Genomic DNA, 14,910 nt, shown 5'->3' with positions numbered 1-14,910 from the left:
TAAAAATAACTAATTTTTCTATGTCTTAAAATTGAAATTCTGAGATAAAAATTTTCAGAAAAAAAATTAGATAAAGTAATTAATAATAAATATATAAATCTAATTTTTATAGTAAATTAAGAATTTATAATACAGAATTCGAAGAGCAAAAATGTAAATAAAATTCTGTTTAAAATGACAAATAGAAATTAAAAAAAAAAATATCAAAAAGAAACTCTTTCAGGGACAATACAATAATAAATAATATTATAAAACAAATTATTTACCATAAACAGAAATCGAATTACGCTGATCACATTGTCGAAAATAAGCAAATAATTGATGTTTATAAAACATGCCAATATTAGAAATAAATACAGTTTTAAATCCGTTACCCTTAAAAACAACTATATGTATATATATATATATATATATTTATATATATATATATATATATATATAATTTATATATATATATATATAGTTAAAAACGAAAACAAAAAAAAATATATTATTTATTGAACCGGTAAAATTTTCATGCGATGAGATTGAATTAGGGAATAAATGTTAAAAGTTATTAAAATTTATATTTAAATTGTGTATAAAAAATATTTTCGTTATCTACTAGCAAATTTCAAGAATAGTATTTTAAATTACTAGTTTATAGAAAGTAAAAAATAACTTAAAAATTAAAAACATACTTATCTTCTTAAAAAAAAATACACAAGTCGTACTAAAAAGTAGAAAGTAATTTTGTTTTTAAGAAATTTACTTAAAAAAAGTTACTTTCAAAAGAAAATTATTTTTAGAAATTTTTTTTTTTATGCATGACTAAAAAGAAAAGCGTCGGTACGCTCTCATATACACGACTTTATATTTAGAACGCGCCCCATGCTTTTCATTTTAGTCGTGTGTAAATACATTTTTTTTTTTAAGTAATATTCTTGAAAAAAAAATTTTACTCTTTTTAGTACAGTTGTTTTGTTTTTGTTATTTATTTATTTGAATAGCATGTTTTTAAAATTAAAAAAAAAATTTCTACTTTTTAGTCTTAATTAAATGAAATTATCATATTTTATATTTACTTTATATATATATATATATATATATACACACAGGATGTCCCATATAAAACGCAACCCCAACCTTGTATTGGTAGGTATTGAAATAATAAAAAGGCATGTGTAAATGTAAATGTAATTTTTATTATTACCATCCATTACCTTACATTTAGAGTAAATGTTGGAAGTGGCCGCCATCTTCTTGAATACAAGCTTCAATTCTTTTTACAGCGTTTCTTGCAACTTTTTTCAAAATTTGTGGCCGGATATTTAATACAGCTTGTTCAATATTGACTTTCAAGTGTTCGTGGTTTGTTGCTGTAGGTTTTTTCTTTGAGGTAACCCCGTAGAAAAAAATCCGCCGCAGTCAAATCTGGAGATCTTGGTGGCCACAAGCCTCGACCGATAACACGATTACCAAAGAATCCCTCGACGAAATCAGAAGTTGAACCTGCGTAGTGCGATGTCGCACCGTCATGTTGTAGCCAGCAGTGTCTGTCTTCCTCTTCCAAGAGTGCGATGAACTGAAATAAAATACCCTGATATCGTTCTGCGTTAATGGTGTACTCGAAAAAAATTGGACCGATTATTTTCTTCCGCGATATCGCGCTCCACACGCCCGACTTCTGCGGGTGTAATTGTTTTTCGTGATAAATGTGGGGATTTGCAGCACTCAAAATTCTACTGTTTTGGCTGTTTATCTAGCTATCCAAATGAAACCGTGCTTCGTCTGTGAAAAATAACTAATCCATAACATAACATAATTCCCTCACGCAGAAATCGACGGAACCGTTGACAATATTGTAGCCGTTTTTCTTTGTCGGGCTCAAGAAGTCGATGAACCGTTTGAATGCGATAAGGTCGCAATTGTAATCGTTTGGTCGCCCGATGAACAGTCGATTTAGACGAATTAATTTCAGCAGACAAACGTGTGATCGATTTATTTGCCGAGGCGAGTAATCAATCGGTCTTTGATTTCAGCGACTGTATCTGTATTCAACACTGACGCAGATCTTTTGTGTTCCTTGTTATTAACAGAACCGGTCTCTCTAAATTTTGCAACTAACCTTAATACTGATGTTTTGTTAGGGGCTGGTTTATCTGGGTACTTATGGCGAAACAAATCTTGCACTGCAACCGCTGATTTCGTACTGAAGTACGACTCGACAATGAAAACACGTTCATCTAGCGAAAACACCATTTTGTCTCTACGATACACTGAACGTTATGATTGCATTGTTGTTACTATCGTTAGTGTTCTACTGCGTCGGCGCGATGTTCAGATGTTGGACGAGTTATTTCAGTAACGAGTAGGGGAGTAAGCTTGACTTTTGAAATTTCATGGATGAGTGATTGATGGGTTGAGTTTTATATGGGACATTATGTATATATATATATATATATAGTAATTCTTTAGCAAATAAAAAAAAAAAAAGCAGTTTTATTCTATATTATAACTTGGAGAATTATTTATAATTATTCTAAATTGTACCAGTTATTTATAACTAAAATAGAGGATTAGCGTACATAAATTTTAGATCATTTAACTAGTTATATTAAAGTCCGTTACAGCAGCCACCTGATCTACTCATACTGAATCGGCAGCATAAACTCAATCGAATCGATAGCTACATCTTATCAATTAAGGTCCCTTCCTCAATATATTTCCCTTGTATTATATACAGACATATTCATATGTATAGAAATAAATGAAATTAACAATGGAATATTATATTGTGTGTAAAATTTCACCATTTTATGACGTCGGGAAATGAGTTTAATTAAGAAAGGCCAAAAGACCAGGTAAGAAAATTCGAAAATTAAATGAACGGAAAAACGCCAAGAACAACTAGCGAAGGTAATGAAAATGTATTGGGAAGAGAGAAAACAGCAAAGAACAAAGAAGTTAAGAAGATCCTAAAGAAACGTGGGCCTAAAGTGGCCAAAACTGAAATACTTTATTTGTATTATTAGTACGATGGTATTTGCTGATCTATTTATTTAGTAAATAGAGTACAGAATGGAAAACAAAGATGAAGAGATATTTCATAATATATCTACATGTACACGCGTATTTCTTACAAAGTTTTAAGTTTCTCCCTCCCTCTCTCTCTCTCTTTCTGTCTCTACTTAACGTATCTTATTTTATTATTCTCTTCCTGTAATTAGTTATCAATGTAAAAATAAGTTTAATTTCTCCTTAATTCTTTTATTTTTTCTTACCTTTCTCTTTAATTGCAGGTGATTACGGCAATTTAGATCATCAATGATATATATTTTATACACGTATTTTATAATTTTTCTTTCTGTCTATAGTTCATTTATTCTCTCAATTATCCTATAATTGATTCTTAATGCCTCAAACATGAAGCCAATTAGCTTAATACTTTCCGTTGTTTATCTAATTTATATGAAAGTCTTTAACTCCATCTTTTTTTTAATTTTTTTTTTTATGTAAACAAATTATACTAGAATACTGTATACTCTTCCGTATTAATTTTATTAAAATTATACGTTCGTTTTATGATTTCTCGGAAATAAATTTCGAAAAGCTGAATTTTGTCGTTGATGGTTTACGTATGTATGATCATTCTAAAAATCTCCATCCGTAGATTAATACTTTAAAATATTTCTGAAGTTTCGACCAATATTTAAAAAAAAAACTGATCGATAATTTTTAGGATTTTTATTATTTATTTTCGGTTTTACGGGGAAAATTGTACTGGACGTAAAGAGAAGTTCACAGAATTATATACATTTTTCCCCTTAAAACTACTACCTTACGAAAGTTTAGTTAATTAATATTTATTTATAGACAATATGCTTATTTTGTAATGTATACGTTGCAATCTAAACTAATGAACACGGCTCAGTGAATTGAGAATAATGTGTATTATATATAAATGAGGTGTAGTCTTGTACAGACTCAGTCCGACCATTCCTGAGATGTGTGAAAATTGAACCGCAGCCACCAGAGTACACCGGTATCATCTACTGTCTAGTATTCAAATTTGTATATAAGCAAACTAACATTTACTAGGATTTAAACCTCAACCCATCGGGTTGATCTAGTGGTGAACTCGTCATCTCAAATCAGCTGATTTCGAAGTCGAGAGTACTAAGGTTCAAATCCTAGTAAAGGCAGTTACTTTTATACGGATTTGAATACTAGATCATGGATGCCGGTATTATTTGATGATTTCAATCAACCACACTTCTCAGGAATGGTTGATCTGAGACTGTACAAGATTACATTTCATTTACATTAATATATATCATTCTCTGTAGTAATACCTTATGGGGTTCGGGGGAGGCTAAACAGAAAAAATAATAAGAGGGAGTTTATGCTCACAACATGCACTTCGTCAAATCAGCTGATAAACTGATTTGCAACCAGCTGACTAGACCTAAATTTAAATGTGGACTAAATTTAAAATTAATTTTTTTTTGTAATTTTAAGGGATTTTTTTCTAGAAAAGATTTTCTTTATAGGATTATTGTTTTTTTGTATATAAAAAAATTCTATTAAATTAAAAAAAAAAAAATATCAAGTACTATTCGTGTTTAGAGAGAGTTATTTAACGGTGTTTGTAATTCGATTATTACGCGAACATCGAAATGAAGTAACATAAAACCTGATCAATAAACTGATGTGGTCTTTAATTTAATTACTATTATTATTTAAGAAGAAGGAGCATCCGTGCGTAAAAATCCTAGCTCATAACAGGAAACCCAGGAGAAATTCAGATTAAAAAAATAAATAAATAAATAAGTTAGTATAATAATAATAAAAAGACAAATATATAAAAATATTTATATTCCGCTATTCAAAAAGTAGGTTGAGTGAAGTAGGTAATCGATAGTAAACGCTGTTATTTCTTTACATTTTATTAACATTCATGTTAAAGAATTATTTTGTAGTTTGGCATGCATCGATGACCATTTTTTTCTTCATTTGTTCGGGTTTGTTGTACGATTATATGAATGCTTTTTTTTTTTTAAAAAAAAAAGAAGAAAACTAGGAAAAATTTTCTCATGCTTATTTGTGCTAGTGATAATTTATTTCTCGATTAATAAATAAAATCTAATTTTTTTTGCTTTATTTTGTCTGTTACAGAACACGTACACGAACGCTGAAAAGTTACTTACGGCAGCTGAAGAACTAGCTCAAACCGGAGAGTGTAACGCTGAAGAAATATATTCTGTAGCTCACGAATTAGAAAGTCACGTGACAAGCTTTGCGGCGCGAGTCGAACAGAGGCGCCGGCGTCTTGATTTGGCCGTCCTTTTTTATAATCATCAAAAGGAGGTCAGTTTTTATCTTTTAAATTATTCATTATCTTATTTATTCTATTTTCTATTATAATTATAGAATTATTTTATTATAGGAATCATTCGCTTAATTTAATTCGTTTAATCTATCTATATTTTTTTGTGTCATTGACTAATGTGTAGGCTTCTATCGTTTTAAAAATGGTGATGAAAGGTCGCTTATATTTTGGAACATTTAATTATGTTGTTATTTTATTATAAGAATTTGCATTTTTTGTTAATAGTTTTAATACAAGCTATTTTTATACCGTTGCGATTGCTAGAATGAGTTCTCTATCACTTTCTTTTTTTTGTCTTTACTATAATTTTGTCGATGGGTATGAAGCTTAATTATTCTTTTCATAGTTACTGAAAAAAAAAATTGTGGCTGTCCTTATTTTACTTTCCGTTCAATTTTCCATTAATTATGCATTTTCATTTCATAAGTGCGACTTTTCTTTAAAAAATTCTAGAAAAGTTTAAGAAAAGAAAAATCTTTACAATTTTTTAAAGTAGTTCGACTAACATCTGCGGGAAATGCATAACAATCTAAAAATATGACTTACACAGTATGTCAGAAAAGTTCCCGAACTAAATTAAATAAAAATACAGATTTAAAGACGAACGAATTTACTTACATCAGCCCTCTACGTAGAACCCTTCTCTAGTTATATACTTGTTGCAGCTCCGGTAGAGCTGTCAAATGTTCTGGGAAATCACTTGGTGGGATCGCCTTTAACTGCTCGGTGCAAACCCTTTGGATGGCCGGAATATCGTTGAAAAAGGGGCCTTTTATCTTAAACTTGAGTTTCGGGAACAGAAAATAGTATGTTGGAGCCAAGTCGGATGAACAGTGTGGGTGGGATAAGACGGTGATTTAAATTGCGGCGTAATAACGGGTTAAAATGTTGCCATGAATGCCGAGGCATTGTCGTGCAGAGAGCCCAACTGGCCGGATCTCGGTACTCGGACCGGATTCGACGAATGCGACGCATCAGGTGTTTCATTACTTCCAAATAGAATTTAGAATTCACGGTTTGACAAGTTGGGACAGTTTGACCAGTTGTACGCGCACTTTCGCAACGTTTTCGTCGTGAACAGCCTCCCGCTTCGTTCATAGTCATCCAACGATTCTCTACCATCTTTAAACCGCTTCCATCACGTTTATGCTGAAGTACGAGATGCGGCTTCACCGAATGCTTGCTGTATCATAGAATAAGTTTCAACGAAAGATTTTTGAAGTCGAACACAAAATTTTATCGCGCTTCTCTGTTCCATATCGCGAGCTCACACAAGGTCACATGAACACAACGTACGCGGCCGAATATAATTCGAGTCTGGAGTGACGAAACATGATGAAATTTTGTACACACTCTTTTCAGACATCGTACTACATAGTTCCTTGTTGTCCGAAATATGGCGCTGCATGTATCGACTACAGAAATTTATGTCGGGAACTTTTCAGACATACTATCTATTTACTGGATAATTGATAATTTTTTTTTCATTTCCTTTTTCTGATTTAGGCATTTTTAGATTAATGATTTCCCAATTTTCGGGTATTTAAAAAAAAATTCTATATAGGATAGTAATTCTACTTTTTATTAAAAAAAAAATTGGTAATTTATGTTGATTTTTTATAAAAACCTGGTCTACAGATTTTCTTATCCGAAACTAAAGCGGTACGAAGGGAACGAAATGATTTTGAAAAAAAATAACTACCATGTTAATTGTTTAAAGTAACACTGCTTTACTGTATATGTTGTGATCTTTATGTATTGTGTGTCGCTTGCCCGTTAAACAAATCGCCGGTTAACGATTTTCTCGCGATGGTTACTGTACGTCACCCGTTTTGATACACATTTTTATTTACAATTGTGCTTGTAACCCACGTTTGGCTTTTTATATTTCCTAATCACGTTTTATCTTTTAGGTAGATTTCATAAGAAAGCTACCTATTGTAATGGGTACCATGATTCGACTTACGGAAAAATTCGACATATCTTCGCCTTTCACATCCCCCAGACTCCAAAACTACCGTCAGTCCAAAAGTATATATATATATATATATATACACTTATATACACTTTATATATACACTATATATACACTTTGTGACACGATAACTGCCGTAATTTTGTGCCAATCACTTTCAAATTGATACATAAAATATAACGACCCAAAATCTCGGCCGAGTTTGTACATGGGCAAAATCGGACCATGGGGATGGAAATTGAAGGTTTTTTCGAAAAAACAAAATATCGCCATAACTTTGTTATTAACTAAAATATCGAACTCGTTTAAAGTTCCTACTGTTTTTTTTTTTTTTTTTTTTTATATAAGGTGCTAAAATTTATCTAAGTAAATTTTTTTTGTATCACCAACCATTGGCCCACGGAGTGGAAAAAATGGAGTTTCGAAGACAAAAAAATTATAAGCACTCCTCAATAGGTACAGTATCGAATTTGTTTAAAATTTTAGTCCTGTAAACATTACCTAAAACGTTTGTCTGAATCAATTTTTGATATGATCAACCCTTACGGCAAGGGTTGACCAAAATTTTTCTGGAATTGTAAGATGGGGCTTGTGTTATGGTAAACATGTGAAACGTTTTTCATATCCAACCATTATCGTATTAAGTAAATTTGAAGTTCTTTTTCTTAACTTTAAGGTGGAAATCATTTTTATTCCCTACTTCGCTACGGTGAAATCTACCTCCGCTTTCCGGCGTGCCGTAAGGGATTTTTTTTTTATGTAAACGAGCGCATCTTTTTTTTTTTAATTCTTGAATGAAATTTTTATTACATGAAAAAAGATCGTTAAGTAAAAAATACCAAAACCATACCAAAACGTTTGAATTGTACGAGGTCTTTGAGAAACGATTAATTTTTATAGAGTTAATGAGGGATAGTTTTAAAATTTCTTTATAGCATTTCAAACGGAAATAAGTGGATAAAGTGTTCAAAATGGACACTTTTCTTTTTTCAGTTTCTTTGAAGATAAATTTCAGTAATTTAAAGAAATTGTAACATTTTACACTGTTTTATTCTTATTAGTCCCGTTTGAGGACCATCATAGGCTCCGTTCCCTGTTTTCACTGTTACCAACTAATTTACGAGAGTTACGTAATTAAAAACTGAAATAAATTTCCGCCGATAATCTATCGTATATTTATTGCTTTAATTCAAAAATTTTAATACATTCTATTAAAATCTGTTAACAGAATTATTAAACGCATATTTCAGTAAAAAAAAAAAATTGTGCTCTAATCTACAGCGTGTCACGGTTGGCTCTGTCGTATCAGAGGGTATTGAAATTCCTTTACGTTTTCTTATAAATTACTTTTTTCTTTATCATAGGCCTTTTTATCATCTACCTTATTATTGAAATGATATACTTATGTACCGAAATTGGGCTTATTTTATGACCGGTCGTGGTATATAAAAATATTTATTTTCAATAAAAATTTCAGGGTTTTGTCTCTTTTATTTGTATAAAAAAAAAAAAAAAAAAAAAAAAAAAAAAAAAATACCGATTATATAAAAAAGTTCAGACCCTGAGTAAGAAGTTGAGTTATTTCTGTTTTGTTATTGAGCTGAAAGAGTTGTCGGAAACGTTTCTAGAATTTCCAATAGCTTACATCGCTTAAAATTCGAGATTGTCTTTAACTTTTTACGTGACGTTATTAGGATACTGTTGGTAAATTCGTGAGGAAAAAACTAATTTTTTTTTTTTTTTTACAATTTTTCCCGTATTTAATATTTTAATATTGTTTTTTCCCGTATTTTTTATTGTATGCAGATGTATTACACCTCTGTATGTAATATTGTAATTTCCATATATATAAAACGTCTAATCTTTCTTTCTATAATGCTTTTGTTACAAGAATAATATATATCGTTCATATATAGTCAATATAGTTAATATTGAAGATAAAAAAAATTGTTTTTTTTTGCGAGTATTGTAAAGTAAAAACAGATTAATTGTGCTTTTAAAATAAATACAAAAATCCTTTTAGTCCATTATCTTTTACAAAAGTAAATAATTACTATTTTAAATATGTAATCAGTTTCATTATTGCTTTGTTAAAATATCTAATCTGTTTTGTTAAGTCTTTTCTTCGAAATTTGTATCGGCGACTAACATTGTTAGAAGTGTATTGAATCTATTGATTCATTCATATGCTCTCTAAATAATCAAAGCCTGAAATTTATAGATTAATATATATGAAACTATAATGTTCTAAACTTTTATTACTTCCTTATACAAAGTACTAGAAAGTATTCTAATCGCGAAAAATTTCGGTTTTCAGATTTCAACGGAAATACCCATTTTGACCATTCCTGAATCCATTTTGATTAGTTTCGGCGTGACATCTGTACATACGTACATATATATCTCGCATAACTCAAAAACAGGCGTAGAATGTTACAATTTTGGATTTAGGACTGTTATAACAACTAGTTGTGCACCTCCCCTTTTAATTGCAATCGATTGGACCAAACGTTTCCAAATAAGCCCAAAATCCAAAAAAATCTGGATTTTGGACTTTTTTTAACTGCAGTAATAAGCCCTCATTGAACGCTTTTCAACGATATATCATAAGCGGTACGTATTTTCATTGGTTCCAGAGTTATAGCCCAATAAAATTTTAATTAATGAAATATTTGGATCTTACAAGGGGAAGACACATTTGTTCGAATCCGACTTCATTTTCCTTTTTTTAAAATTTAATTCTGTTGATTTATTAATAATTATTAACTTCTGATTGTAATAATGTTCTACAATAAATAATAATTCAATAATAAAAAAAATATATAAAAATATGAAAAATATATATGTAATTTAATAGGTGTAGAAGCAAGTCATCTAGTGTCGACAAGTTTTTTTTTCTCTTTCGCTAACCAAAGCGAGAAAGTTGGCGTATATTTAATGTATTTTAATTACTATTTGAAATGTAAGTAACGAATTCGCCCACTTACAGTTAAATTGAATTTTTGTCGATTTGTTTATTAGTGATTCATTGGTTGATATTTCGTTTATTTAAGTGTAACCTACTTATTTAGTAAACGTCATCCTAGCTTAATGTTTAATTTAAAAACACCTTTTATTCACATGATAATTTTCTATGGACTAATACGGTTTTGCTATTCAAATGTTATTTTTTAGAAATCTTAACGTGTTAGTATAATCCACTCCGCCATGGAGACTGGCTTTTCAATCAGCTTTACGAATTTTCTATTTTTTGAATTGTATTATTTCCTAATTTTTTTTTAAGGTTGTAAATCATATAATTTTTGCTCGTTACCGCTTTAAAAATGAATTTCTTTTTTTACATCAAGAAGCGGAGAATCGAATTCAATTGTTCGAAATCATTAGTAAATTATTAGTTTTTACTGTATCTCTTTTAATAATGTATTTGCTAAAAGTTTTTATTTTTTACGTGATTTAATCTTTTCTTTGTACCTCTAAAAATAGATGTTAAAATTTTCTTTTGATTTTGTTTTACTTCATTCAGTGTTAACCTACTAAGAGTAATTTATTCTCTGAAATGAATCCTTGTGGAGTGTTTTTGTTCATTATTGCATTCCTTCATTTGAATACGAGTAATGAGTCCTTAGTCCTTAGTCGTTAGTCTCTAGTCCTTAGACTTCAACTTAAAAACATTTTCCCTTTTTCTAGTTCCGCTACATTTATTTATAATTAAAAGAATCTTGTTCTTACTTAAGTTTAATGTATAAAATTTTAAGTAATTTCGTCCTAGCTTAAATTAAAATTCCTTGTACATTTTCTTTTTTTTTGTTTGGTATAATATGTATACGTAAAACATGTACATAATTAGTTTTCTTTAACACTAGTTAAAGGGAGATATTTTTATATATTAGTGCAAACTGACGTAAATTGTAATTTTAGGATTTTTCTTGGTCTGCTACTCGTAATTTTAAATCTTTTTAATCAAAAATTTTATTGTTATTTAAATCGGCTGCTGAACTTTTTTGCTTGCACGATCGCCGAATTTATATTTTAAAACGGAAATCTTTATTAATATTTGTTACGCTATCGATTTACTCTGAACTTATATCAACCCAAGAATTATGTGCCACTATGACACATTTATTATTCGGTTTTGGTATTAGTAACGAGTGGTGAACAATCTTGAGTTTTAATAATATTCAATTGTTAATTGTTTCTTGTAAAAGCACTACGCTTTCATAGTAATTACTATTTTCATAATTAGTAGTTACTCGTATTTTGTGATTTTTTAAAAAAAAAGCTAATTTAACTGTAACGAGAGTAACGTAAAAGGTTCACAGAATTCTAAAATAACATTTTTATTATTGGTAACATTAAGAATCTGAAAAAAAATTGTAACCTACTGTTAACATTTAAAAAAATTATAATTTGTAGAGTTGCAATTCTATTTTTAGTCAAAATTTTTGTAATAATTTCTTGACCCACTTAGAGATCGATACTCGTAGAAATAGCATTATCTTATTACACAACAATGCAGTTAAATCCGTCCTTAAAATACTAAATATTAAATAAAACAAAACTTGAAAAATTAGACCCGTCACTTAAAATAAACCTTTTAAAAACACGCCCGATTAGAATCATCCAGCAGCAAGGGACTCTGTCCAGGTTCTGCGATCCGTAGGGAGATATAAACTCCCGCCAACTTTGCATTCCATTCCATTCCATATTACACAACCCGGTTAACTATGTTTAGATCTTGCTACTTTATTATCAACGGAACAACCAATGATACTAACGATTATTTTCTACAATTTAACCATCCTAAGTTAAACTGGGGTATTTATATTTTTAGTCTTACAAGGAACGCCTTAGTTATTAGATGTATTTGACGCTTCAGTCATTAGATGTATTCTGTAGACACCCAAAAAACGGGAAGGGAATATATTTTGGACTCTGATCGGTCCACTGGCAGCTCTGTATATCAACTCATACCGAGCATGATGCACCATTTTATTGATCTCATCTTTTTCAGTGGGATGAACCATGATCCGATTTATGTAAATGATCCAAGGGTACTTTATAGAACGTAAAATAGGAAAGAAGCTCAATCGCGACGAGAAAAAGGAGTGAATGGCCTGGCTTAAGACAAATAACTTGCCTAGAGGATAATTCTGTTCTTTTCTTAGCAGTAAGCGCATATCCCATATACAATCTTTCGATAGAACCAGACATTTTTACCTCGGATGGGAATATTGTCAGTAAGATTTTATACTGATCAGCTTATGTGCATATTAATTACTACAAAAATTGGCTTTCCTCAAGAAATTTAGGAGCCGATTCAACATTCTTACCGATTCGTAAAAAACAATACCATCTACCTTGAAATTTATGGCTTGTTATTTTTATGTGTATTTTGAAAACTGGAAGTTTTTTATTTTACACATATTTGGTTGTATTTTTTAAAAAAAAAAGCATAGGAAACCTATTTTTTTAACCAAAATATTTCTCATTTAGGAAAAGCTTCATAAATAATTTAATAAATTCAATAATAGTTATGCTGGTCATAAATTTTCGCAAGCGTCTATTTCACATGGATAAAATAAATTTTAAATAAAAATACCAATTTCAATTTCTTTTCAGTCAGAGCTCTGAAAATTGTATTCGTGGTAAAAATTTTTTAATTTGATATAATTGAGGCTAAGTTATCTTATCTTGTACCTACTAAATCCTCGTGAAAAAAAAAATTAGTATTGAAAAGTTCTCGCGTCTAATAATTTACATTTCTTATTCAACGTAGTTAATATTTCATTTATAACAAGAAATACCTGTTTTAGGATTTCTCATTAATAACGACAAACCATTTTAATTAAAATATTTGTAATTTTTAACGAGCCTCATAAAACTAAGGTTTGTTAACAAATCTTCATTTAATGAAACTACATTTCAGAATTCGGTTCATGGACTATCATCTTGAAGAGTATTTCTATGTGATCGTTTTTGTTGTTGAGATTTTATTCTTTTTAAGCAATGCGACGACCTAGGTTACTTCTTGTGAATCCGCCGTTGGATAAACTGCTAACATTACGACCTACAACGACCTACCTCCCTTTGTTCAAATTTTAAATGAAGGATCATCCATTAAGTGAGGTTATCCGATGAACTTTCCTTTTTTGTAAGTAATATATAATGAAAGGTCTTTTATTGCAATTTTAAATCTACCACGAAGAATCTGGCGTGAAAACAGTTTGTGCTTTAATTTAATAATTATTATTAGTCGTATTGTAGAGAGATTAAATGATTATAAAGGTCTGTAACGCAGTTTATGATTAATATTTATATCACAACGACCCCTCTTAAATCGTCTTTGTATATATTTTCTCCAGCTCACTACTTATACTGTACGTATAAGAAGATTAAGTCACCACTGCATCGTTCTTAAGCTGGTTTTATTATTACAATATTTCCATTAGTTTTTCCACGGAAATATACGTACTGTGTTTTTTTTTTTTTTTACTTTTTAATAAGAAGAATAACTAAAATAAAAAAATTGTAGTAACCGCAGGATGATTTATATAAAAACCTGTTTTTTAACTATATACACGATTTAAGACTTTAAAAAAAACGTTTTCAAACGATCTATTTTTTCACGTTAATTAAAATTTTATCATCGTCTTAAAAAAAATAATTTTTATTAAACCGATTTTTTATAAATTCTTAGCGTAATTAATATATTCTTTTGATTCTACACATTTATAATTTTAGTTTACAGTTCGTATCCCGTTGTTTGTCCTTTACTTATGTAAAAATCAATTGAATTGCTATCAATCTTTATGATTTGTTTTAACCAAAAAAAAAGGTTTGAAAACCGGAAGTTTTTTAATTTTTCATGTATTTGGTTGTATTTTTTTGAAATATAGGAAACACGTTTTTTCAACCAAAATATTTCTATTTGGGAAAAGCTTTACAAATAATTTAACAAATTCATTAATAGTATGTTGGTTATAAATTTTCACCACGTCTATTTCACATTGATAAAATACATTTTAAATGAAAATAACCAATTTCAATTTTTTTTTCATACATTGACTTTGAAAAGATTTCTTCTACCGTATAAAGCTACTTAAATCTAATCTAATGGAAAATAATAGTGTTTCAATTTTAAGCGTTCAAAAACGTGTCTTGTCTGTTTGGTAGTTATCACAACCGTTTGATTATAAGATTTAAGTAACTCCTGAAGATAGCATAGCTCTAATTGATAATAATAGGTATCCTATTCCAGGCTCATTACGAAGAATGAGGAGTAAAGTTATTTCTTGTCGTCCTCTTTACCGAATCGAATATATTATTACATATCAATCCAACATCAATAATTCTCGGAATGAGGTAGACGGTTAGGCACTTGTATGTACTTTTGGTGGTACCGCAGTTTGAAAAAATTTCGTTCGCTAACCTTGACTAATTAACAATTAGTAGAAACAGAAATAAAAAACTTCGATTATTTAAACAATAACACAAAAGTTTGCTGCTGCTTATAATTATAGATATAAATTAACGAAACTTAATATACGCTCACTTCGCTCGCTAA

General features: G+C 29.6%; 1 protein-coding gene across 11 annotated transcripts in view; it reads left to right on the top strand.

Moving 5' to 3' along the window:
* Window positions 1-14,910, top strand: part of trio (trio Rho guanine nucleotide exchange factor) — a 1,562,448-nt gene that overhangs the window by 1,097,069 nt on the left and 450,469 nt on the right. For all 11 annotated transcript variants that reach the window (XM_075373360.1, XM_075373356.1, XM_075373361.1 and 8 more), the window contains one exon: window positions 5,158-5,349. In XM_075373360.1, the coding sequence (XP_075229475.1) occupies window positions 5,158-5,349 (192 nt within the window). The remainder of the gene's footprint in view (window positions 1-5,157; window positions 5,350-14,910) is intronic.

Source organism: Lycorma delicatula, chromosome 8 (genome assembly GCF_047948215.1).
Source record: "Lycorma delicatula isolate Av1 chromosome 8, ASM4794821v1, whole genome shotgun sequence".
Classification (NCBI taxonomy): Eukaryota; Metazoa; Arthropoda; class Insecta; order Hemiptera; family Fulgoridae; genus Lycorma; species Lycorma delicatula.
This window is presented reverse-complemented; position numbering and strand designations above follow the sequence as displayed.